The following is a 27,735-nucleotide window of genomic DNA, read 5'->3' as shown; positions in this document are numbered from 1 at the left end:
TAATTTTATGGATAAAGAAACTGAATCTCAGATTGAAAAACAATTCATTTTTATTGTAGAATGAAGGAATATTAGATCATTCCTAAATAGGAAGTTCAGAAACTCATACCTCCATTTGTTAACTCTTGCGACACATATTGAACTCCTCACTTTTTATGTTGGACATTAATTAGGCCCAATGAATGTGTTACTGAATCAGACCATCCCCACATTGCGGAGTTTACAGTCTACTTAGAGAATCAGATAATACAGTATAGAATATTAATTATGCAATAATATGAGTAAACAAGTTGGAACACTTTGAGGAAGCTCCTTTTCTAGCTTTAGGTGGAGGACGGTCAAGAAAGGTTCCTCTGCCTTGGTTGGTGTTGCTAAGTGGTTAGAGTGCTGACCCACGCACCAAAGGGTCTTGGGTTCGATTCCTGGTCAAAGCACGAACCTGGGTTGCAGATTTGATCCAGGGCACATGCAGAAGGCAACCTATGGATGTGTTTCTCTTACATCAATATTTCTCTCTCTTTCCCCTTCCCTCCTTCCTTTCCACTTTCTCTAAAAAGTCAATGGAAGAAATATCCTCTGGTGAGGATTAAAAAACAAAAATCTTCCACACTTAGGTGAGCTCTGAAGGACAAATTACCCAGGCAAAGAATTGAGGAAGAAAAGTTAGAGCGAAGAGAGCAGCATATAAAAAGGTCCTGAGTTAGAGACAGTGGCACAGAAATTCCCTGCATAGTCTCTTCTAGCTCTGTAATCTTGCACCTTTTTTCTTCAAGTAGCACAGTTCCTTGTATAATAGATATTCAGGCTTACTCTTTGGGCCAGTCATTGCATTTAGTACATTTTGCATTAGGTGGTTATTCTTACACTAATAATCGTCATCCTGAAGTAGAATCTAAGCTGCTTTTAGGGGAATGGCCGTATTGCTGCAACCCTGTATCACCTACAGCCATGCACAGTGCTTAGCACACAGTGGATAAGCAGGAGATGTTAACTCCTTGCACAAATGTATCTCCTAACACATCCTTGAGATTCTTGTCTATTCTCACTCTGCAGTCTTATTTTTAAGCTTTTTCTAGAATCTCTAAAATCTCCATTGTCTCTCTATAAACTCTTAGTGGTTTATCAGGTATCCCTGTGGCTGGTGGGAGACCTTCTAATCTGAAATTTTCACTAATGTAGTTTGCAGAAGTTTGTATCAGTTGGGTATATACCAGCATGTGTTTTTATTTTATTTATAGTTGGCCCTCGTTTATCGCAGTTAATCAGTTCCAGACTCTACGTGATAAATGAATTTCCGCGAAGTAGGATTCTTTATTTATATGCAGTCGTCTCTCGCCACTTGGTGTTTCGATGACTTCCATGGCTTCACTCCTGCAGTTTTTTCAAATATATTCATTAAAAAGTTGATTGAGACAGTGAAAATGATACAGCGTGTTCTTGGTTGTCTGCGTCAATCATACACCCCTGTGTTACAATTAAAATTAAAATTACTGTACGTATGGACTGTAGGCCTATGTATTCGAGCACCCCAGGAATCCTTCAATGCCACGTGCAACCGCTAGAGTCTGGAATGGATTAACAGCAATAAAAGAGGGACAACTGTATTTAGTTATTTATTTGTATTTTGTTAATTCTCACCAGAGGATTATTTTTTCCATTTATTATTATTTTTTTAATCCTTACTTGAGGATATTTTTTCATTTATCTTCAGATAGAGTGGGAGGGAGGGAGAGAGAGAGAGAGAAACATCAATATGAGAGCGACATATCCATTGGTTGCCTCCCTCATGACCCTGACCAGAGCCTGGGATGAACCGCAACCGAGGTACACGCCCTTGGCCAGAATTGAACCTACAACTCTGGTCTGCGGGCTGATGCTTTAACTACTGAGCCAAACTGGCCAGGGCATTCCATTGATTTTTAGATAGAATGGAAGAGGGAGAGAGGAAGAGAGACAGAGAGAGAGAAATATCAGTGTGAGAGAGAGACATCGATTAGTTGCCTCCTGAAAGACCCTGACTAAGGCTGGGGAGTGAACCTGCAACCCAGGTATGTGCCCTTGACTGGGAATCGAGCCTACAATCCTTGAGTCTGTGGGTTGATGCTCTAACAGCTGAGCGAAACTGGCCAGGGCAACAACATGTGTTTTTTAAAAAACTGATGTAAACTGATATTTGGTATGTAATTAAGTGACTTTAATTTTATTTGAATTAACTCACTTGGTTCTAGCAAGGCCAAGTGCTTCCCCTGCCCCTCCTACTTCCCTCCAAATAAACTTGGTAAGATGGGAGGGGAGAGGGTACAGAGGATAATGTTAATATTTGAGGCCTTATACCAATCACTGTAGTGTAGCCAAAATAGAAGAGTGACCCAGGCCATAAAGTCATTATAAAATAGGCCTTATCTTCATTCTTTTTTGGGGTCATATTTAATAAAATGGTCTTTATTAATAAAAGAAAATATATAATGTACAATTAAAGACCCCTTTTTTGCCCTTTATTAGAGCTGTGTGACCTTGGGCACATTCCCTAATCTGTTTCTGTGCATCAGTTACTTACTTCATCCGTAAAATGAGGATAATGTTGTCCAGCACCCCATAGGGTTGTTGGGAGGGTTAAATGGATCACAACACAGAGAATTGAGACCAGAACTTGAGCACTGATGCTCGGTTGGTGTCCACTGTCATTGCTCCTCCTCAATCCCATCTTTCCCCAGGAGCAGGCACTTCCATGAGGTTGCAGTACGTCCTTCCAGTTGCTGTTTATGTGCCTGTAATACATGATAGTTGTGTCTTTCAAAATCGACCTGTTTATTCTTATTTAGTCATATATTTGAGAATGCATGGTCTGTCTGTACCTTATAAAACTTTACTGTTTATCATTATCTAATAGGGAAATTATAGAAATGAATGTATGTAACTGTAGGGTAAGTGTGACAAATGAAATGTAAAGTTATGGGAATTCATTAGAGGAGATAATGTATTTAGAGCTGGAAGAGAAAAGTAATGGTGGGGATGAGTCTCTTACTGAATCTGGAAGCTTGGATAGGATTCTGATAGAGACGAGTTAGTTCTGTGTCATCTCTCTTGTTCCGTGCCTTTTCTCATAAGTAGGTATGCAAAAAGTATGTCATAGTAGGGGCTTGGAATATGTGAGCGCTTTGGAACAACCACTGAAGAACATGGTAGGGTGTCTAAGAGAAAGTAACAAAATGATTGGCATCAGTGGCAAGTGCCCCAAGTGGTGTGGATTCATAATGTACCCACTTTTACATTTAGAGTGTACTACGCCAGTGCACCGAGAATTCATATACACATCTATTTATGTATATATGACATGTATGCATGTTACCATGCATCTGATTCATGCTTAAAGGTTACCTTCTTCTATATACCTTCTGTATTCGACATGTATAAATACAAATTTGTATTTCTAAAAATTAAATCGGGATAACAACAATATTGTACCCACTTCCAAGCTGTTGGTAAACATGTCCAATTAAGATTACCAGTTTAGATAGATGAATAATAAATTGTGAGTTCTAGCTATTACCTCGTTTATGTCGATACTGTTTGCTATCGAGAGTTCTTTCTTACTTTGGAACCAACAAGTATTGCAGACTGGCTTTTGCAGAGGGGTTGCATGTTGTAAAGTGAACCACAGTGGTGCCACACCCATGGAAGATTCCCTTTGAGAAGGAGACTGCGTGCTAAGTGTCAGCTGAAAAATAACATGTCTTAAATATTGGCAGACATGTTCTTTTCACTCTCATTTGAAAAAATGAAAAGAGTTTGGAGATTTGGGGATTTGACCATTTTCAGAGTACCTGTGAATCAATTTTTCTGCCGAACGTGCCATGGTTTGACCATACCCACAGCGTGTTGTGTCACAACACACTGATTGCATGGGAGCAAAGGGACATGATGGAAACAGAGCTCCTCACCACCTTCCGTCGTCATCGTCACTCTAGTATGTCTCTTTTTTTAAGTGCTGGTCATAACAACTAAACTAATTGCATCATTCACAGACAGCCAACACCTTGACCTTTGAAAAACAGTGCTTATAAGATGTTTCTAACATCAATTTCATTTTTGAAATGCAGTTTTTATCTCTTTTAAATTCTCAAAATCATGTTTGTATTTCTAACTGTGGCCACTGGCTTAAAATATTTTCTCTTTTGTTAAGCAGGTATCAACATGGTTTTTTACCACCTTTTCTGTCTCAGGACTGAAGGACAAAATCCACCATGTGGACAGCCTCCACCAGCTATTTTCTGCCATCTCACCAGAACAGATCGACTTTCCTCCTTTTGTCCTTGAATATGATGCCAGGGTGAGTACCAGGAGTTCTCCCCGCCCTGGTGTAGTATCTTAACTATTCTGCAGAGCAGCTCTTACAAGTACTCAACATCCTTTCATTATAGGTGGTATTAATGCAATTGTGTGTTTTAGTAAATTTGATTGTATCATTTAACATTCTTTTTCTACAATAACTTTAGGAAAATGCTTTATCCTAAAAGAGGGCTTTTTTCTCCAGTAAACTTTTCAATGGCAGATTTTTCTGCTATAATTTTGAAGCCAGTCCTTGGTTGTATTGTGAATTTTCTGCCACCTTTCAGACATACCTCTGCCTACTTAAGATTGAACAGCTTTTCATCTACCTAAATAGAACCAGAAGAAGCTATTGGTGTCCATTTTTATTATTAACTGTAAACCAGGTAGCCTGTCTTAGTAGTCTTTACTAAAAGTTTCATTTTGCTGAAAACTGGTATAATATTTTTAAGAGTATCAACCAATATTAGTATTAGTACTTATAGATGCATTTATGAATCTATTACTTAAACACTAACGAAGGGCTACTCTTGAATTTTGTCATAGCTCTATTCCATTGTGTTTATTCATACTGTCACTTTAGTAGTTAAAACAAAGTAAGCAACATACTTGGCCAAAAGATCATCAGTTTCCTTATTTAATTGTTGTTGATTACATACCTTTATGCATGAACCAGGGAAGATATTTGAAGGTTATATTAAGTTTGAATTATTCTTTCTTAATTATTGTACAGCATGTATACAGTAAAATAAATATCCTACAGCACATTATTGTAACTTCTTTAACTTCAGCTATGATTTCTATTCTCTTATGTGAAGGGCAAAGTATGTCATGTGTATGGTGGCTAATAGAATCTCATGTTTGGATTTTACACACAGAGGACTAGTAACTGGAGCAGCTGGATATAGACTCAAAGGCTGTTGAATCTATGGGAGGGAAAGTGAACATCAGTTTGTATTTATTGCAGATTGCTGGAGCATTAAAATGGCCTAATTGTTATTCTTTTGAACTATATACATCACTTTTTTAAATATTTCCAAAAATAAACAGCAGGAAATGTGAAAAGCACTAAGACATTTTAATACCAAAAATTTGGCGTGACAATTCAAAGCTAGTATCTAGATTTATAATTTATTTTCTGAGGTAGAAACATACAAGTTGAATTGTATTAGTTAGAAAACCCAAAGGACTGTTGTTTAAGCCAACACACTTTCTATATACTTAGTAGCCTAGAAAGCAGTGTTTCATTAAATATTAATACCACACTCAAGCTTGGTTTTTTTGTGTGTTTTAGATTTTTGTTATATTTTGTATCAAATGCAGGCCTAATTAATATGGTTAATCAAAATTAAATAACCTATAATCTAATACTTGGGCCATTGGATCATCTGTACATACCTATACTAGAGCTTTCTAAAATTGAGATGTTAGACCATCTGTATGAAAAAGCCAAAGAGACGGATAAGATAAAAAGAGGGAAGAAATAGAAGATGATGTGAAAAGGGCAGGCAGAGGGCAGATCACTGGATGCTGGGGCTTTATATGTTATGCTGCAGTACAGCTGACCCTTGAACAACGCGGAGGTTAGGGGTGTCAATGTCCCATGCCGCTGAAACTCACATATAATTTTTGACTCCCCAAAAACTTAACTACTAAGAGCCTACTGTTTGCTGAAAGCCTTACTGATTATATAAAGTCAGTAAATACATACTTTGAATGTTGTATGTATTTTATACTGCATTCTTATAATAAAGTAAGCTAAAGAAAAGAAAATGTTATTAAGAAAGTCATAAGAAGTACAATACCATAAGTTTACATTATCTGTTTACAAGGTAAATCTGTCAGTACCTACATCAATATTGGATACAAAACACTAGAGATGTTGTATATATTACTAACGCTAGACATAAAAAATGAAAAGGTTAGCCCAGCTGGTGTGGCTCAGTGATTGAGCATCAACCCATGCACCAAGAGGTCGCTGGTTCAATTCCTGGTCAGGGCACATTCCCAGGTTGTGGGCCAAATCTCCAGTGTGGGGCATGCAGGAGGTGGCCAATCAATGTTTCCTCTCATCAGTGTTTCTCTCTCTCTCTCCCTCTCCCTTTCTCTCTCTCTGAAATTAATAAAGAAAAAAAAAATTTTTTTTAATAGAAAAGATAATGTGAAAAAGAAATTGACATTTATTATAAGTATAATAATTCATGCATTAAAAACAAAGCAGCAATGTGATTGATTTCTGGTAGCTTAGTATAATCGATACTTGCTATAGTAGCCTAGCTTATATACTAATGAATGAATGGTTTTAAAATGTTTATGGCATACAGTATTACAGTTGTATTTATAATCCATATTGGAAACGTTACATTTTTAAAACCTGTGATGTAGGCAGATACACAGTTTCTCCAGTTAAGAGAGAGAGGCATACTGTATGCCAATATAATTCCTTGAAAGTAAAGTTATAAACAGTAAGAAAACTAATATAATTAATTTTATATTAAATATCATTCACCTTATGTCTATGTAAGGATAGGCTGTCCAGTTCCATACAGGATGGACTACACCATGAATACTTAGGCAATGATGATGATGATGATAGACACAAAAACATCTCATACAGTTCTCGTCATACAGTTAGTAGACTTTTGCACGAAGACACACACATATACAACAGATAAGTTTATTAACTCCACAGCATGATGATTATTTACTATTCATTAAGTGGAAGTGGATCGTGATACAGGTCTTCATCCTCATCATGTTGAGTACACTGAGGAGGAGGAGGAGGAAGAGGTTGGTCTTGCTGTCTCGGGTGGCAGAGGCGGAAGAGGTGGAGGAGGTGGAAGAGGAGGCAGGAGAGGCAGGTTCACTCTCTGTAACTTGACAGAAACACATCATAATTTCTGCTTCACATTTTTGCTTTTTCATTTCTCTAAAAATGTTTCTGTATGCTATTAGTCCTTCTTCCGCTGTTTGCTTTAGTTTCAGTGCCCATATCCTAGAAGGGTCCTTGTCGTAAGAAGTCAAAAACAGTCTTGACTAATCAGAATCCGTCTGCCAGATTGGCTAATGTCAGTTTGTTTCCTGACATTGCTTCCTCTACGTCTTTTTCCTCATTGCCTGGCACTGGTGCGGAAGCACTCGTCTCTGTCTCTGGTGATGTCTGTCAGCTCTTGAATTTCTCCAAGATCCATCTCTTGGAGCCTTTCACCCGCCCCTCTGTCCTCCTTCCCCTTTTTGCCAGATCTATAGTCTCTTTCACAATGACCTTGGTTGGCTCTGTCGGAAGTCCTATGAAGTCATGCACATCATCTGGACACAGCTTTCTCCAACAGGAATTTATTGTTTCAGGCTTGATGGCTTTCCTGGCTTTCTCTGTAACAGTGATGGCATGTTCAGTGGCATGATCCTCACAGACTTTCATGATGTTCTCTCTACTGGGGTTTCCCTCCATGCGGTTAATAATCCTTTCCATAGAGTACTGTGTGTAATGACCTTTATTTATTTTCTAAAAATATTTTTATTGATTTTTAGAGACACAGGAATGGAGAGGAACCGAGAGAGAGAAACATTGATGTGAGAGAGAAACATTGATTAGCTTCCTCTTCACATCCCCTACTGGGGGATTGAGCCTGCAACCCAGGCATGTGCCTTTGACTAGAATCAAACTGGCAACCTTTTGGTGCATGGGATGATGCCCAGCCAACTGAGCCACCCACGCAGAGCTGTAATGACCTTTGAAGATCCTTATGACCCCCGATCTAGAGCCTGAATTAGAGATGTTGTATTTGGGGGCAAGTAGACCACTTTGACACCGTCAGTGTTGAACTCAGGGGTTCTGGGCGCCCAGGACATCGTCTAATATCAAAAGAACTTTAAAAGGCAGTCCCTTACTGGCAGGGTACTTTCTGACTTCAGGGACCGAGCATCGATGGAACCAGTCCAGGAAAAGGGTTCTTGTTGTCCAGGCCTCTGTGTTGTACAACCCAGAGACTGGCAGCTGGGTTTATCTTTTCCATTCAAAGCTCAGGGTTAGCAGCTTTATAGATAGGGGCAGTCCTGCTCACGAACCCAACTGCATTTGCACAAAGCAATAGAGGTAGCATATCTGTTTGCTTTAAATTCTGGTGCTTGATTTTCCTCCTCACTAATAAATGTCCTTTGTGGCATTTTTTTCCCCAGAATAGGGCACTCATGTCTGCATTAAAAACCTGTTCATGCAGATATCCTTTCTCCGCAGTGATTTTCTTAATGGTGTCTGGGAACTTGTCTCCTGCCTGTTGGTTGACAGAAGCTGCTTCACCTATTATTTTGACATTTTTAAACCTCTTTCTAAAATTATCAAACCATGCTTTGCTGGCATTAAATTCCCTAGCTTTAGGTCCTTCACCTTCCTTATATTTTAGGTTGTCACATGATAACTCCGCTTTTTCTCAAACCATTAGGGTCTATAGGTCTGCCTTGCTTGTAGTAATCCTGCACCCACACAAAACCTGCATTTTCAGAACGAGATAAAAATGTGTCTTTCACACAAAGTTCAAGGTTTTCACATCTGCTGGTGCATCTGCAGTGACAGCTTCACGAATGTTCTTTTCTTTTGCTCCAGTAGTCTTTTTTTTTTTAAATCCTCACCCGAGGACATTTTTTCCTGGAGTTTTTTGTTGTTGTTGTTGTTCAGATAGAGTGGGAGGAAGAGAGAGAGAGAGAAACATCGACGTGAAAGGGACACATTGAGTGGTTGCCACCCGCATGACCCAACCAGGGCTGGGGACAAGCTGCAACCGAGGTACATGCCCTGAGCAGGTCTCTCTGGACCGCAGGCCAACGCTCTAACTACTGAGCCAAACTGGCCAGGGCTGCTCCAGTAGTCTTTACGCTGAATGCATTTACCTTGAAAAGGCAGCAACCACCCCTGCGGACCTCATTCTGTGGTGCACACCAAGCAATTCAGCTTTTTCTTGTAATGTCATAATTTTGCTTCTTGGGAGCACTTCCAGCATCAGTAGTGGCACTTTGTATGGGTCCCCTAGTGTTGTTCAGGGTTTACAGGACTGTACTAAACATGAAACATACACGAGAACTGAGAACTGTGAGAGTGAAACATACATGCTTTGCTGTGGCACACAATTTACTGGAGAGATGAACTGCTCACATGGAGATGGTTGGAGACGGCGGAGCTCACACGGCATTTTAAGCAGACATTCACCACAATAGTAACAGGAGGCGGCAATGAAATTATTACAGTAGAACAGTATATACTACATATAATTTTATGTAGTTATGATTTAATGCTACATCTTCACATTTGTTTACATTTCTCTGGAATGGGGCCATGTATTGTCAGTGTTTATGTGCATATGTTTCAATAAATTTTAACTTTATAACAGATTTGTGTATATTGTATGGTAATAAATGATAAAATAGACTAGTATCTATGTATCTTTTATGCATTTGTGATAGTACACCTAACTTTAATTTTTTTCTATATTTCTAAACTACACGGTTTGTCTACAAATGTTTTCAAATTGTTACAAATCTCCAAAAAAATAATTTTAAAAAAATCTGCATACAAGTGGACCCACGCAGTTCAAACCCATGTTTTTAAAAGGTCAGCAGAACTTTGGTTTTATGGTCTGTGGGGATTGTTCTGCAAGGGAGGGTTGCTATTATATTCCTGTTTAGAAAGATGACCAAAGAAACAGCACAGAGCAACTGGAGAAGGAAGGATAAGACTGCAGGAAGGGAGACAAGTAAGAAGCTATTAGAGAATGCCAGAGGAGAAACGAGACAGCTAGGGCAGTGGTAATGATAATGGCAAGGATTTGAAGAGCTTAGAGATATTTAGAACTAGACATTCTAGGTGTTGCCATTAGAGGGGATGAAGATGGAAAAATAACTATGGTGACTATCAAAGTTTCTGCTGTGGGAGATTGGTGGGTGGTGGTGTCCCCACCCCCCGAAGGCAGTTGGAAGGAAAAGGGGTAGGGTGGGCCTTGGAGGGAAGAGGCAGGTGGTGTGTTCAGTTTGTGACCCTGGGTTTGAGGTGCCCATGGAGCACTGAGATGGAGGGCCAGGAAGTGGTTGGATGTTACCTTATACGAAAGCCTTTTCCTTTGCTAAGAAGAATTAAAAATATGATTAGAGAAAAGGAAGTGAGTATAGAGTTGGTAAATTATATTATCATGTTCAGCTATGCCTTACACATAGGATGTTCTTTTTTTTTTTTTATCCTCACCTGAGGACATTTTTCCATCCTTTGTACAGATAGAGTGGGAGGGAGAGAGAGAGGGAAACATCGATGTGAAAGGGACACATCGAGTGGCTGCCACCCGCACGACCAACCAGGGCCGGGGACAAACTGCAACCAAGGTACATGCCCCTAGCGGGAACTGAACCCGGGTCTCTCCGGACCGCAGGCGGACGCTGTAACCGCTGAGCCAAACCGGCCAGGGCTAGGATGTTCTTTATTTGGTGAAAGCATGATGCAATGTTGGCTGTTGCCCAGTTTCACTGGGCTTCTATTTCTCTGGGTCTTATGTGTCTTTGAATAGTGACATAAATTTTATGGGATTAAAAGGAACCTTTGAAGGTAATTAGAAGGTAGTTTTTATCTATCTACATCAAAATGGTTCAGAAAGGAGCTACTTAGTCAGCATTCTTGTGAATATAGTCGAAGAAGAGAGTATACAAATTTATCTCGTAACATTCTTCAAATTTCTATTATTGTTTCCAGAAATAGAAGAAGCATTTGATAGCTTAGCAGTCTCTTACACAGTGCGAGACTGGTATGAAAAGCTCTATTTCATAGCATTCAGATAGCTCTGCCCTTCTTACTTTATCACAGTTTAATGGAGATATGAGAAACTCAGAAAAAGAGGGAAGTGGGATAGAATGGAGAAATCTTCAAGACAGATAGTGAACCATTTCTTTTTAGATAAACTTCAGAACAAACTTACCTCTTCAGCATGTTTCTTAAGCATACCTTCCGTGCATGCTTAGGATACAGGAGTGGTTGGTGTAACAGACCTTCGTGGGAAATTCTAAAATACACAAAAAAATAAGTTTTCATTTAGGTTTTTTCCCCCAAGTATCCTGGAATGTAGCCAATCTTAGGATTTTGTTTTCATCTACATTTTTAAAGAGCTTTTTGATGCCTGGTCCGATTTATAATCAGAAAATGAATTTTCCTGTGTATCCTCCCATTTTCCTGGTTACAGTCCCAGGATGAATTCCTTTTCCAGAGCATCTGCTCTGAAGAGTGGCAGAACTTTTGATTCACTTAGTCCTTGAATAATGTTTACCTGCCTACTATGTGCAAGATGGGGCAGACTTACTGCTCGTAACAACTGTCATGTAAATATATGCCATAAAGCAGTGCCGTTTGTATGCTGCCTCTCACTTTCCATTTCTAACTACTCATTTACATTAATGCTTCACAGTTTCTGTTTCAGGTTTACTGAAAAACAGGTTGTCAAAGAAATACTTTCCTTAAAAATGAGAAATGAATCTTCAATCTCATACATGTAATCTAGGGTCCATCTACTATAAAGTTAACTGCTTTTATTTTTATTAAGATAAAGTTAGGCCCAGCCGGTGTGGTTCAGTGGTTGAGCGTCAACCCATGTACCAAGAGGTCTACAGGTTCGATTCCCGGTTAGAGCACATGCCCAGGTTGTGGGCCCAACCCCCAGTGGGGGGCATGCAGGAGGCAGCCAGTCGATGTTCTCTCTCTCCCCTTCACTTTCTCTTTTTCTGAAAATCAATAAAGAAAAAAAAATTTTTTTAAATAAATCTTCTTAAGAAAAAAAAAAAAGATAAAAGCCAAACAATTTCCCCAACACTGATTCGATGTCATCTACATTTGACATTAAAGTTCTGACATTTAATTCTCCATCTTGATCTTAAACTAAATGTCCTGAGAACTGTAATTGGTACGAGCCTTGACACTGAGGTATATTATGAAGACTCATTTCTGCCCAAACAGTCATAGTTTATTCTTCAGCAATCATTTGTTTTGTTTTGTAATTCTATATTAAGATTCAGCACACAGTAAGATAACGCAGTCTAACAAAATAGAATCTGGGTATTGTATTCAATTAGCAGTAGATTTAAACTCAGGCTCTTCTAGTTTCTAGCTATGTGACCTCTGTGAGCCTCAGTTTCTTTTTCTGTAAAATGAGGATTTTGTCTCCTTCGTGGCATTATTTAAGAATATAAAGGGATAAGAAAAGAAAAATGCTGATAAAGTTTCTGACATACAGAATATTCAGTAAATGGTAATGATATTAAAAAATAATACCCTGATTACCTCTGCCTATCGTACACCAACTCTGATTACCGTGGAACTACTCTGATGGCTTGTCCTAGAGATTTTATATATATATATATATATCAAGTCATTGACTCTACATTCCTTTCTTTTATATTCCCAGTTAAATTGATCCCATGACTTAGTGTTCTTGTCTTTTCTTCTTTCCACAGGAAAATGGGCCTTACTATACATCTTATCCCCCATCCCCAGATTTGTGACCTGCCATCTTTCAGTGCTACCGGTTTCCAAGGACGCCACTTCTCCATGAATCACTACCCGTTGAAGTGATATTCATTTTGCTGTACAGATCCAGAGAGCCTTTTGTCCCCATCTCTCTGGTATTTTTTTATTGACTGTATATTTTCTGGCACATAAGCAATCTGAAAATGGTAGGCCATTCTGAATTGCACAATTATTTTAAATTTGTATATTTGTATCAAATGAAAATGTTCATTTTTAGAGGGTTGTTAATAGAAATTGGGGAGCAGCTTTTGAGTACCTTCAGTTTCCTGAAAGGACACTGGATTCTCCATTAGAAAAGCCACCAGTATTGCTCACATCATCTCTTTAACACTGCACACTTCCTTTGTGTACTCAAGCATATCTCAAAATATATATAACCAGTGGATGCTGACCGGATGGATTATTTGCTTCAGATCCTGTCATTATGTTTTATACAGATAATGTTGTTATGATAAAAGAGAATGTCTGGGACCAAGGATGTGGAAAGTATCTGATCAAAAACATGAAAATCATTAGCAAAATATAGGTCTTAGAATTTCACTGCACCAGAGATTGAAGAACTAACATTTCTTGGAGCGCATAGTTTACCAAGATTGTTCTGGTTTCAACAGTGGGGGAAACAGGAAGACGGTAGGTATCTTCAGCCTTTTTCCTATAATCATGGGTGATTTGGTCTCCTCATTCAAGATGCCTGTGCGTATTACTGCTCTGAAGTAGAAGGCCTCTCCTGAGACTCCATCAGTGAGAGCGTTGCCTTCCCAGAGTCATGAATGATCTCGTTTGGCTCTTGTGAGAACAATTCCTAGTTGCCTACATCAGTAGGGAGGTAGTGTGTTGCATGGAACAAAATTCTAGACCACTTTTATCATTCAGGCTTGATCTGTGCCTTAGCTTGCTTAAGAATGAAAATTAGAATGATGCACCCTACCTCACAGGTATGAGGATAGCGGTTACAAAGGGCTTTTGACGTCTTTGGGTGAAAATGCTAGGGGAGTTTTTGTGGTGGGGTGTCTTCAGTTCGCTTTTTCGCTGATAATAAATATGCTGGAGGGAGTGCTACAAGCCACTCCTCTTGTCCTTGGCACCTTTGGAGTGACATTTCTTTTCTTAGGACATGAGCTGTCAGAGCAAAATCCCAACCCCAAGGACCTCCTTCCTGCTTTGTCCAGGATTTCTGGCCTCCTCCTCCCCCAGGGCTGCACTCTAATGAGAGGCATCTGTGAGCCATTTTAAGCATTTCTTCTTCAATTAAGGTCACTCCATTATCATTTCCATCTGGGTGTCTTCATGTTCCTTTTGATTCCTATACCCACCCATCTCCTCCACCCCAGTGTGTACATTGGCATTTTGGAGAAGAAAAGGTAGAAGTCTTCTGTTCCAAAGTGCTCAGGGTTGGTGCTTCTAAGGTTCCTGTTCCATAGGCCCAAATTCTTCAGTGGAAGTAAAAGAAACAACTTCTCTTTGTTCGTGATGGAGAAATCCCGTTTGGTTGTGTTAACTGCAGCCTGTATTTTCCCACGAAAACAAGAAGGGGCTTTACGTTTCTTAGATAAGCGCTGTCATCTTCTGCATTTGCCCCTTGTTCCTTATATATGCTCATTTGTTAAGGGCTCCCTGCTGACCTAGGTCTTTGGGTCCAGCGAGCCAGTCAGATGTCTGATATTCAGCTTCCTCTCAAATAGTAATGCTTTAACCCCTTGAGCCTTAAAAATCTGAAAAATTAACTTCATCTTCTCCAGGCAATTGTTAGGTCATGTTTGAGGTATCTTCTCACTGGGAGCAGTTATAAAAATATGCCAAATTTTCTTTGTGAAGGCTGGATTTGGCCACCTCAGATTGGCATCTGACCCAAATTATTTCCTCTATACATCATGGAGCTGCAAGCTACTTAGCTATTTGAAAGGAAGCAAATTCATATGTACAGTTTCTCAAGAGGCAGTAACTGGGAAAGGATGTCCCTTTGCTCTATGTATACCAGTATATTAATGCCTAGTGTCACAAGCAGGATGCTGAGGTTCTGGCCTCATTGATGTCCTGGGTAGAAAGGTGGTGTAGGACTACATACATATCAGCTGCATTTCATCATTGAATAGAGACTTAAGATAAGGGCTGCTCTTCTCATTGAAACTACATTTGGTATGGGACCAAGTTCATGTTTTTATAGCTGTCTGCAGGGTTATGTAATGGAGTTGTTTCTCAGTGTACTAAAACCCTAGGAGTGGAACATAGTGACCTTGATATTGAAACGATGAAGTAATGTTCAGTATATATCTGCCTTTGTGGAACGGTTGGATAGCCTGGATAACACATGCCATTTGCAAGGACATTTTTGAGGATGAAAGGGTGACTGGGTGGGGATGACCACTAGCATCTGATGTTAATTTAAAGCACCACAAAGTCCTTAATTCAATTAAACTTTGGTCATGCCAATGCTAGTTGAATTGAAGAAACAACTTACAAAATATTAAGTTAATTCATTCATTAATTCATGCAAGGCATAATATGATTTTTAAAAAACAAGTACGTTTCTTGCTTCAGCACATATTTGGACTCTTCTTAACTTCTCTTTCTCCAAGTTCCTTGACAGTGAAAATAACCTCTTGAAAATAGTTCAGTTTTTATTAGATTCTTAAGGTTTAGAGACCAAAGTGGTTCACATTTTAAAGATTTTTATTTAATATACCTTATTTCATTAGCTGGTGCTCTATTTTTGTTGTTGTTATTGTTGTTAAGGAAGCCACCTCCAGGAATTTGAGAGTAGTCAACGGGACTTTCAGAATATTTTTTGATAAGAAAAATGGATGTAGATTTTTTTTTATCAAATATCTGAAATCTGAAAGGATTAAAATATCTTCTATTTGTAGAGATGGACAGATATAACCTCTTTAGTAGAAAAAATGGTTAGCTTATTTCCACTTGTTTTCTGTTTGCTTACTGTTTAATGAATTCAAATTGTAGGTACTGGTTGAAACTTTTCTTTGCAGCAGTTAGTAGGAAAGCGATAAAGTGTAGTTTCAGTATGAGCTAAAAACCACGTTTTGTGTTTCCCTTGATACATTTTCTGTGTACGTATGTATATAGAGTTTAAATTGCTTAATATATGAACAGAAATTATTAGAATTTGAAGAATTAGAAAGAGAAGTATATGGTGCTAGGAGCAGTGGATTGAGTATATTAAGCACCAAAAAGACTATGAGGTAGTATATAAACCTCCAAAACTGGAGTTAGCCAGAGAGTTTCAGATTGTGGTTCCCTTAAGCTATGGTCATTATAATGAACATGCAGGAGAGTTTTTTAGCTGTACTCGCAATTTTTGTATATACCTCATGGTATATGATTGAGTCTTGGTTTGCAATTGCCTGAGACCATGAAGGATAAAGGAGGGTTCTACCTGTAATGTAGGCTATAATTAAAAATTAAAAGACTCAGAAATTATAAGGATTGCCTAGTAAGGCCTAAACACACATGCGCGCGCGCGCACACACACACACTCATACACACACGTATGTACGTATACATACACACAATAATCTGCTTTGCTTTACATTGTTTAAATGTGATTTTTGTGGCCCATATGTGGAGAAAATAGAGCAATAAATTTTTTATTCTACCAAAATAGCCCTTTAATAGATGGCATCAAGGTCATTTTAGATATTAGTGGCTCTCTTGGCTATTAGTTGTTAGCTTTGTTTTTTATGTTTCCAGGAACATATCTTTGAATCCTTTTAAGTACTGTATGCCCTAAATGTATAGGATTGCTGAGTTCAAGAAGAAAACATAGATATTTCGTAGGTGAATTAATTCACAAAATTGTAACTGCTGAATGTGATCTAATATTTTTGTTTAACTGTTAAAACTAATACATTTTACATACACAATCATACTTTAAAAAAAAACAAAACATGTTTCATTAGTGTAAGCATGGAGTCATAAACTGATCCACGACTTTGTTAGACCAGATTATGTGGACCAAGATATTTAAATTAGAGCTTAATATATACTACGTAAGTGATTGCAGTTGTTATTGGGCATAGGAGACCAAAAAGCATTTGGATGGACATGATCTTAAGATTTGTTTATTCAAAATTCAGAAAGCTTTTATGAATATAATTCATTAAAAACTATACATTAGTCAATCTGAATGAGAAGTTAGATCCCTTTTCAAGAGATTCTCACTCTGCAAATAACAGCTTGTGAAGAACCAATAGTAAAATGGTCATGTTTATATGGAACCCCAGGGGAGGACAGTGTTTTTGGCCATTGATGCCTGGCATTTCTCTAATCACCAAAGTTAACGAATAGAGTAGGACAAAATGCAGTGAATTTTACCATCAACCTTCTCTTTGGAGATCTAGAGTAGTGCTTCTCAAAATTTAACGTGCATATATTATGTGAGTTGGGAATATTTATTAACGTGCAGATTCTGATTCAGTAGGTCTCGGAGGGGAGCCTGCATTGTTTCTCACAAGCTCTTACATGATATTAGTACTCCTGGTCCCAAGATCACACTTAGCATTAAAGAACCTAGACTATATTTAGAACCTACCTTATTTTCTCTGTTTCAAGGCAGAGACAGAACTGTCATTGTAATTCCTTCTGTGGGTGGGGCACTCACACACTGATGATCTCAGTCCGATGAGTCTCGGGAGGTAGGTGGTGGGGGCTGAGTGGAGGCTGCAGCCCCCACACGGGCCGTGCAATATGGAGCAGTGTTTCGCAGACCTGAGCAGTCACATCCCCTTTGCAAAGGGAACATTCTCTTAGCGCCTCAGTTTTTACTTTATCTATTATAATGTTTGTTATCTAAATATGTACATAAACATAAAGCTACGTAAGACTGCCTTATGCTTGTAGCTCTTACACAAGTATAAAACCAAAAGATGTTTACAGGTCAGACACAAACAAATCTATAAAACTGATAATATTTGAAATTGCATTAATTAAATATAATGGATGATGTTTTGTCAAAGTGAAACTGTCCCTTGTAATGTGATTATGGTACAGAGTGCTATAGTAAAGGTTCTTTTGAGTTCAGCATGCACATATTACCATGTGCTATGGTGACTCAACTCTCCCACTGTTTTTCTCTGTCAGACGGTTACTTTCATTTGTCGGGCACATAGTGATGTCATTTGGTATTCATCTAGCTTGAATGCATTGCTTCCCTATTAAGTCAGCCTCTGTTCTGCATAAGCCTTGCACAACTCAGCAGAACCCTGCCCTGCTGCCAGTGAATGCTGATGCAGACCTAGGTACTGGAGTGTTCTGGTAACACCTGGTTTTAAGGCATCTATTTATTCAAATTATTCAGAACATGAATGTTACTTTTTAAATTTTTATCAGCATGAAAAATGTCTAATTCTCACAGCAAACTCATGGATCCTCCTCCCCAATACACACACACCCATACACACACACACACACACACACACACATACTTCTTTCTCTCCCTCTCTCCCTCCCTCCTATCTCCCCACAAGAATTTAAAAATTTTTTTAAAGTAAATTTATTGGGGTGACATTGGTTAATACAATTATATAAGTTTCAAGTGTACAATATATAATACATTATCTGTATATTGCATTGTGTGTTTACCACCCAAAGCCAAATCTCCTTCTGTCATCATATAGTTTACTCCCTGCCCATTTCCCTTCCTCTGGTAACCACCATACTATTGTCTGTGTTTATGAGTTTGTTTGTTTTTTTTGTTTGTTCATTTGTTGCTCTCAGTTTTATATTCCACATATGAGTGAAATCATGTGGTTCTTGATTTTTTCTCTATGACTTATTTCTCTTAGCATGATATTCTCATGATCTATCCATATTGTTGCAAATGGCAATATTTCATCTTTTATGGCTGATTAGTATTCCAGTGTATGTATGTACCACATCTTCTTTATTCAATTATCTATCAAAGGATACGTCAATTGTTCCCATGTCTTGGCCACCGTAAATAGTGCTGCAATAGACATAGAGGTACATATATCTTTACAAATAAATGTTTTCAAATTTTTCAGGTAGGTACTCAGAAGATCCCCACAAGAATTTTTAATGGTGCTTTGGCTTCTCACATATCTGGGTTCCTTGGGCATGTTTCTCAACCTTTTCTGAACCTCAGTGTTTTCATATATTAAATAGGGATAATAATATTCTTTGAATAATTAAGAGAAATAAATGCAATAATGTTCATGAAGCATGCGTAGTGTTTATAAATGGTAGCTACCATTGTTTTGATTGGAAATAATAACTAACATTTTGCTAAGCTCTTTATATGATTTATATATTGAGTGATAGAATCAGGATTCAAATCCAAGTCTGACTCCAAAGCTCATGCTCTTATGAAAAATAATTTAATATAGATCAATATCAGTTGCTTATACATTTTTTAATCTTAAGTTATATTTTCTGAATATTTGTTATAAAATTAATGTTTCTGTAGAGGGGAAATGGCTAAAAGTTCCTTTTAATAATTCTGTGAATATGCTAATAATAACATTGACACAAAATAAATATAAATTTTACTTAACAGGTTGTCATGCTAGGTTGTGGTCCAGTAGAGGGATATTAGGGCCATTAGGCTCAACTTGTCCATTGTCTTGCACATCTATGATCTGTAACTAAGGATAACATGAGTTCTTCCTGAATCTGGGTACAGTTTTTGCAGAGAAAGAATTTTCCCCTGACCAGTACTATCCTGATGTTCCTTGATAGTTCTGAGAAATAGTATGTAAACATCTTAAATTTCACCTGTGAAACATATTTGAAAAACTTGCTTTAACTGTCCTTTAAAATAGTTTTTTAGTAACTCTTTTATCTTTTTCTAGTTTTCTAAATAAATTCTGGAGTTCTGAGAAGTGAACAAGCATACCTATAGGCTGGGTTTTCTTTTTTTAATTGTTTTGCTTTTTTCTCTCATTGGATGATAGGAGAAAATACCAGGAGAGGGTTGTAAGAGGAAGTTAGTTATTTTTTAACAAAATAGTATGTGTCAAACTCAGGTTTTTTCCTTACTCGCTGTACCATATTTGCATAGATTATTAAAGTAGTGGAATAAGGCTGACATTGAATTCTGTTCAAGTCTGTTTTAAAAATATTTCCCTCTAAGAATGATAATCCATGTTGCAGAAATTATTGATTCTTTTTCCAATTCAAGCTCCTTTCCCCATCTGTCTACAAGGTCTTGAAGTTTAAATTCAAGCTCCTTTCCCCATCTGTCTACAAGGTCTTGAAGTTTAATGCCTGCGTGCCTCTTCATCCATACGTGTAGGTTGGAGACACATGCTCATTCAGAGCCTCATCCATATCACAGCATCTGACAGTTCTGGCTCCACATTGACAGATAAGGCCCCGTTCTACCTGATTTTCTCCATGTCAGCAGTCTTATTTAATGTAGGTTATGAGCCCTGCTTCAGTCTAAGTTATTTTCCTATTTATTGATTGATTGATTGATCCTTACCTGAGGACATTTTTTTCATTGATTTTTTAGAGAGAGTGGAAGGGAGGGAGGGAGGGAGAGAGAGAGATTGATATGAGAAAGACACATCAATTGGTTGCCTCCCGCATGTGCCCCGACCAGGGTGTGGATCGAACCAGCAACCCAGATACATGCCCTTGACTGGGAATCAAACCTATGACCATTTGGTACATGGGCCGACACTCTAACCACTGACCCACACTAGCCAGGGCGTCACATTATTTTCCTCTTTTATTAAGTACAAATAAAACTGATTCATTACAACTTTCCCTTTACTATTTGGAGGAAATGGCCTCCGGTCTTTTGCTTATTTTAAAATCTAAGTTTATTTTTATAAGTAGGTGTATAAAGCATTTGATTATTTTACTATGTCTTTTAGTTTATAGGTATCTGACACTTTCACTTTGAAATGCTTATTATAAATAACATTGATTTTTTTTTAAGCATTGTTCTTAGGTGGGCTATGTTATCTATGGATTTTATTTCTAATAGTAAAGTAGGTATTAAAACTTATTATGGCCCTGGCCGGTTTGGCTCAGCAATTAGAGCGTCGGCACGTGGACCAGAGAGTCCCAGGGTCAGTTTCCTCTAAGAGCACATACCTCGGTTGCAGTTTGTCCCCTGCCCCGGTTGGGGTCGTGTGATTGGCAGCCAGTCGATGTGTCTCTCTGTCTTTCTCCCTCCTGCTCTATCTGAAGATAAATGCAAAAATATCCTCTGGTGAGGATAAAAAAAAATTATTATGAAAGGGGACATTGGTTCTCAGACAGTTGAGAACCACTCAACCCTATCATTTTGCAGATGAAGACATGGAGGCCCCGGCAGGTTGAGTCAGTTTGGGCTCATGGCAGACAACATAGGCTCTAGGCGGCTTCAGGTGACCTTGCCACCTACAGCTAGAGCTCTTTGGTTTACCTGTGTTTGCACAGCTGCTTGACTTGGACATTCTCTCTTATGTCCTCTAAAAAAAGGGTTTGGTTTTTTAATGTATTATTTATCACTTATTTCTTATTTAAGTTGCACTTGCTCAGCCAAGTTCCAAGGGAGGACCAGAGTTTGGTAATCAGCAGCAGAGGTTATCAATGATCACTTAGGGACTGAAAACATTTGGGAGTATGAGGTAATGGGGGTTTAAAGGTTTGACAGGCATGGAAACATGGAACAGACTGAGGAATCTCAGAGAAGGGGCCAGGAGGGTGGGGAGAGATTAACCAACAAATTTATGTGCATATATGCATTGCCCATGGACACAGACAATAGGGTGGTGAAGGCCTGGGATGGGGCAGGAACTGGGTGGAGGGGTCAATGGGGGGAGGGGGGGTGACATCTGTAATACTCAACAGTAAAGTTTAAAAAGTATATCTATATATAGTGGTTGAGCATCGACCTATGCACCAAGAGGTCACCAGTTCCATTCCCTGTCAGGACACATGCCCAGGTTGCGGGCCCGATCCCCAGTTGGGGGCAAGCAGGAGGCGGCCAATTGATGTTCTCTCTCATTGATATTTCTATCTCTCTCTCCCTCTCCCTTCCTCTCTCTATAATCAATAAAGGGAAAAAAAAGAAATGTGTATATATATATATATATATATTACTATAAAAAAAGAAATTACCAGAAGGTATACATACTGAACATACAAAAGTAAACTTAAAACAAATACACATAATTCAAGGTGTTCTAAAAAGTATTTGTAAACCTTTATGTACTTATTTGATGAGGATTCGCAGTCCTAGAATTAGTGGAGACAAAAGAAAAGTGATAAGCAACTTTAATGTAGCTTATCGTGGTTTTATTTAAAAATCTAACATAATGACAAAAAAAAGGTTTGAGTGTTTTTTTTTTTATTCCCAGCTATTTATTCACCTGTCTCTTAAATAAAAATGTCTTCTTCCAGCAAAGTTGAACAAGAAAGCAGCATTTGAAATCCCCTCTTTGGAAACCAAATAACCTTGAGAATATGCTTGTCTGAGCCGAGTGGGCAGCACCCAGGCCGCCGCGCACACCAGGGCAGTGCGGCCCTTCCAGGGCCAAGTGCACCGGCCGGCGCTGCGCTCACATGGCGGGCGTTCTCGCGGGGGAAGCTCAGTGCTCATCCACGACCGAGCCCGCTCCTCTGTCATCACTCTTACAGCAGAGAGATTGTCCTTGCCTTGTTCCTGGATCAGTGGCGAGGTCACAGTGCAGAAAACCACTTGTGCACTCATTCAGCGAGGGGTTGTAAGGGTCGGCACTGCAGGGTGCCAGCCACTGTGACAGACTGAGCGGGCACAGAGGCTTGAACCCGGTGCAGGTGTGTTTCTCACACAAAGTCTAAACATGTTACTGAGGAGAAGTAGCCCTTCTCCGAGTCCTGATTCACAGACCCGAACTTCCACTTCAGGGCGCTGCTATCTTCCAAAGGACCTGTGCTTTTCCCTTCAAGCTGGCATCTGGAGGGAGAACACGGAGGACTTCACACGAGGGTTTTACCTCTCAACCCTGGAGGTGTACATACCACTTCCATTCAAATTCCAGTATCTAGAACTCAGTCATCCAGGAGGCCAGGGGATGTGGACCCAGGAAGAGGATAGGAATTTGGAGCCCAGCTTTCTGCAAGAATCCAGCTACGTAGAAAGAAATGGCCATGGAATGAGGAATCCTCCAGCAGAGGGAGATCACATGTCAGAGAGAGAGATGGGCACATGCTCATAGCTTTGCCTGGACCAAATTCCATGCATAGCTTGGGACATGCCTGTAAACTGAAGCTGCTAGTCTCCAGCGCCTCTCTCACCAAATGTGCATATACTCTAAAGCAGGGGGCTTAGAGGGGCACCTAGACGCTCTTCCCTTGATCTTGTGATGCGTTACTACACGAGTCAAGTCCGTGCATCAAGAGCACTGACCTGCTAAAAATGTGGACTCTCAGGCCCCACCCCAGAACTATTGAACCAGACAGTTTATCAGGGCCTCGCTGATTTGTACCCACGTTAAGGTTTGAGAGTCATTGTTGTCATCTTGGTTCTGGTACTCACTAGAAGTGTGATGTTAACCAGATTGCTTAGTCTTTCTGTCCCTTCACCTCTTCACCTGTAAAATGGGGGTAATTGGATATTGCAGTATCCCTACAGGTAATGTACACAAATGTTAAGTAACATTTGACACTTAGTAAGCATTGGCTAGTGTCACATGCTATGTATTTACTTTTTAAATTAACTATAAGGAGATGCAACTTTTGAACTGTAACTATTTAAACTTAATCTCTTTCAACCCTTATGTCACATTAAGGACTTTTAGCTCTTTGAAATCGTCTTGAGATGGCTTTTTTTAATCAAATGGTTTAAGTCTTTGTTCTTTAGAAATGAGTAAGCACAGAAAAATAAACTAATAAAGTCAGCAAATGGTGTTTGTCCTAGTAAGCCCCAATAGAGACAGCAGCCATAATTTCCAATCAATGAATTCCCAAGTTATAAACCTAAAAGTCGACACAGAGACAATCTACTAATTTGCTGAACCTAGAGAGACACTAACTGCTTAATGGGCTTTAGTTGTAATGTGTGGGCCCTAGATTAATTGATATAGCCTAAATGAGGTAATTTAGATCAAATAATTTTGTTCAACCAGAAAATAACCTGGTTTTCAACCGTCTTGGAAGTGTATTTTAGTAAATCATCTTAGTGCCTTAAACCAAGTATATCATCTTGGTGGCTCATTTAGTAGGTCCACTGTATGTACATTCAAGTTAATTTTTACTTTACATAATGATTTACATAAATCCGTGTCTTGGGCTCATACTGTTCCTCTTCCTCCTTCGTGCTCACTAGAGGAGAGAGTTCTGAGGCAGGGCCCTAAGGATGCAACCTGGGGCGTCAGAGCATCCTTAGGTTGGTTCCTAGTATCCGCTTTCTTGACTTTTGCCTCTTAAAGTAAATTCTAATTTCAAGTTTCCAGTGTAATTACTGTAGGTTTACTGAGGTTATGGGTGGTTTATTTTAGGCTCATCAAACTCTTTAAAACTGGGAAAGACATCGAAGGGCCTCAGTTCTTGTGGTCTTCACTCAAGGAAAGGGGCCAGCCCAGCACCATTCACATGTGTGTTCAGAAGGGAGCAGGGCCCAGAATTTAACCTGAGTTAAATTATACCATTGGTTGGTTAGGGTCATGAATCAGTGGGAACTTTTCAAGTTGAGGGAACTCCTTTCTGTTTCCATCTGAGATAAAATCTGTATGCCCCCGATGCATTCAGACCCTGCTCCTTCCCAACCCACTGGCACTGGAGCTGAGACCGCCGCCAGTCGTTTCTTTGTCTGGTGCTCAGTGTAGACCAGGGCTAAGTGGTGCGAATGTGTTCTGGGTGGACCCGTCTTGTTGGTATGGAAGAAGGTGTCCGAAGGAATGCAGTTTTGAGTTTCACATAACCCCCATGAGAGTTGCACAAGAGTAGAAAAAAGGCAAGAATCCTATTTCTTTGGTTCAGTAGTGGAATGGCACAGTGTAAGACCAGCCTGCATGTAGGAGTTCAGTTTGTTTTTATGTCTGTAACAATTTATTGTGATATGTACCAAAGTTAAATTATAATATCCTACATTATATTCTTTTTCAATATGAAGACTCCTATGACATATGTCTATTTCTATTAATCTTATGGAGTATATATGTTTTGGTTTGTTCACTTTGGTTTTCTTTTTAAAAATATGTTCTTATTGATTTTTTAAGGAGAGAGGAAGGGAGAGAGAGCTAGAAACATTGACGTGAGGGAGAAAGAGACAGAAACATCAACATGAGAAACTGCCTCCTGCACGCCCCCTACTGGGAATTGAGCCCGTAACCTGGACATGTGTCCTGATCAGGAATGGAACCGGGACCTCTCAGTCCATGGAATGGTGCTCAGTCCACTGGACCACACCGGCCAGGCTTGGTTTTCTTTTTTAGTGGCTTTGTTGAGATATATAATTCACGTTATAAAATTTATTCATTTAAAGTGTATTATTCATGTTTTTCATGGACTCTCGGAATTATACAGCTGTCACCACTATCTACTTTTAGAACATTCAGTACCCTAAAAGGAAACCTTATACCCATCAACAGTCATTCCCCTTTCCCACTCTCCTCTCCCTACCCCCTCGTCTGGCTCTCATTGTGATGTGTCCTCCCTCCTGAGCCTCTTCCCCATGTTACACTCATTGCTAGAACAGTGTGTCAGTAAATATTTGTTGAATGAATTAATACCCACATAAGCCACTGGCCATGGATACAGCTGAGGAGTAATTGAATAGGCAGTGGGATAGGTGTCAAAAGACTGGGTTCAAATCCTGTCTGGCAATGTTGCTTTGGGTTCAGAATCACTTAGCCCATCTGTGCCTCAGTTTCCACATCCATAAAATGTCGATCACAATCTTTACGTCACCGGATGGTTCTGAGAATCACTTGAGGAAATAGGTCACAGCATTCGGCACAGTGCCTGGCCCACGGCTAGGAAGGTAATAAATACTTGTTCGTGGAACTCCCTGACATGTAGTTCATCAACACATAGCAGACAGTCCCCCTGGTCACCAACCTAGGGTTTCAGAGAGGCACAGCACTTTCCTGTGCCTTGATCTCCCCAATTTCTTTCCCCAGAAAAGAGAATTCTAGCCCTGGCTGGTTTGGCTCAGCGGTTAGAGCGTTGGCCTGCGGTCCGGAGAGACCTGGGTTCGGTTCCCGCTAAGGGCACGTACCTCGGTTGCAGTTTGTCCCTGGCCCTGGTTGGTCGTGCGGGTGGCAGCCACTCGATGTGTCTCTTTCACGTCGATGTTTCTCTCTCTCTCTCTCTTTCTCTCTCTCCCTCCCACTCTAGCTGTACAAAAAATGGAAAAGTGTCCTCGGGTGAGGATAAAAAAAAAAAAGAGAGAATTCTAGAATGCTACTTACAACCAACTTCCTTTGCCTTACCTCACAACTGCTACCTCTTCTGTCCCTGCACCGTAGCTGCTGCTTCGCCTCGTGACACTGGTGCCCATGGGGGCCCACGCTGTGTAGACTCAGGCACTGTCCATGGCTGTGAAGCACTGACCTCGGGTGGATTTCCAACCCCTCCCCCGGCGTCAGCCGCTCCTGCTCCTTTCCCTCACCGGGTGCGAACCCTCCCCAGGAGGATGGGCTGCCTACCGTAGGCAGCTATAGCCCGGTCTGCTGGCTGGGTCTTACAGAAACTAGGGGGCACAGTTAGCTGTCTTTTCTCTCCTATAGCTGTCACCTCCCCTGTCCCCAGAGTTGCCTGAGCAGATTTGCTATGCGTGCATCTTACAGAAATGGATCCTACCCAATAGTAACGAAACAGTAGCTATCATTTACAGAAAACCAGGCATTGTAAATATGTTGTCTGTAAGCCTCGCAATGACTTTGCAAACTAGGTGGTTTCCCCATTTTACAGAAGATAAAAGGATCTTAGAGAAGTAAAGAAACTAGCCATAAGATAGTATCAGGGAATAGGTTTCGGAAAGGAGAGAAGATTGCGTAAATCTATGTAAACAGAGCTTCTTAACATGTAAGACTGGGCTGTCCATGATGGGGCACTGGTCCCCACATCAAAGCACAGGCTTGCATCCCGATCTCAGCTCAGCAAGTCACTAGCTTTGTGACGGTGGACAGTTTCCCAGCCGCTGAGTTTCAGCCCCTGTGTAGGTGAAGAGTATTTACCTCTTAGAATGTTACGTATCAAATGATTTAATGCTTCTAAACTACTTGTATTAGCTATTGTCTTATTTAACTATTCGAATTGTTGTGATCCAAGTGTCTCACTTTGTGGACTTACCAGATAACTTGGCTTTTAAGTTTTAAATGATGTCACATGACCAGTTCAGAAGGTGTGTGATTGTATTTGGTATGTCTTTTCTTCAAGAGAACATGGCACTTTATTTTTATTTATTTATTTTTTAATCCTCATCCAAGGACATTTTTCCATTTTTTTGTACAGACAGAGTGGGAGGGAGAGAGAGGAAGAGAGAGAGAGGGAAACATCGATGTGAAAGGGACACATCGAGTGGCTGCCACCCGCATGACCAACCAGGGCCGGGGACAAACTGCAACCGAGGTACATGCCCTTAGCGGGAACCGAACCCGGGCCTCTCCAGACCGCAGGCGGACGCTCTAACCGCTAAGCCAAACCGGCCAGGGCAGAACATGGCACTTTAGATGAGGGATTGGCAGACTCTTTCGGTTGAGAGCCAGACAGTAATGCTTTTGGCGTTTCAGGCCGGGTGGCCTCTCGTCGGGACTGCGCTGCTGCAGCAGGAGCCCAGCCATGGACGATTCTTGGGCAAATGGACGTGCCTTTATTTAAGGAGACCGGAGTTTAAATTTCAAATAACTTTCAAGAATAACAAAATACGATCTCTCAGCAGTCTAAAAATGTAAAAACCACAC

General features: G+C 39.8%; 1 protein-coding gene across 3 annotated transcripts in view; it reads left to right on the top strand.

Moving 5' to 3' along the window:
- The window catches only part of GDAP2 (ganglioside induced differentiation associated protein 2), a 73,272-nt gene extending 54,991 nt beyond the window's left edge, over nt 1-18,281 (top strand). For all 3 annotated transcript variants that reach the window (XM_036272578.1, XM_036272580.1, XM_036272579.1), the window contains exons 13-14: nt 4,187-4,330; nt 12,808-18,281. In XM_036272578.1, the coding sequence (XP_036128471.1) occupies nt 4,187-4,330; nt 12,808-12,855 (192 nt within the window). In that variant the 3' untranslated portion in view covers nt 12,856-18,281. The remainder of the gene's footprint in view (nt 1-4,186; nt 4,331-12,807) is intronic.
- Nucleotides 18,282-27,735: the final 9,454 nt, after the last annotated feature.

This window comes from Molossus molossus, unplaced genomic scaffold (genome assembly GCF_014108415.1).
Source record: "Molossus molossus isolate mMolMol1 unplaced genomic scaffold, mMolMol1.p scaffold_m16_p_20, whole genome shotgun sequence".
Classification (NCBI taxonomy): Eukaryota; Metazoa; Chordata; class Mammalia; order Chiroptera; family Molossidae; genus Molossus; species Molossus molossus.
This window is presented reverse-complemented; position numbering and strand designations above follow the sequence as displayed.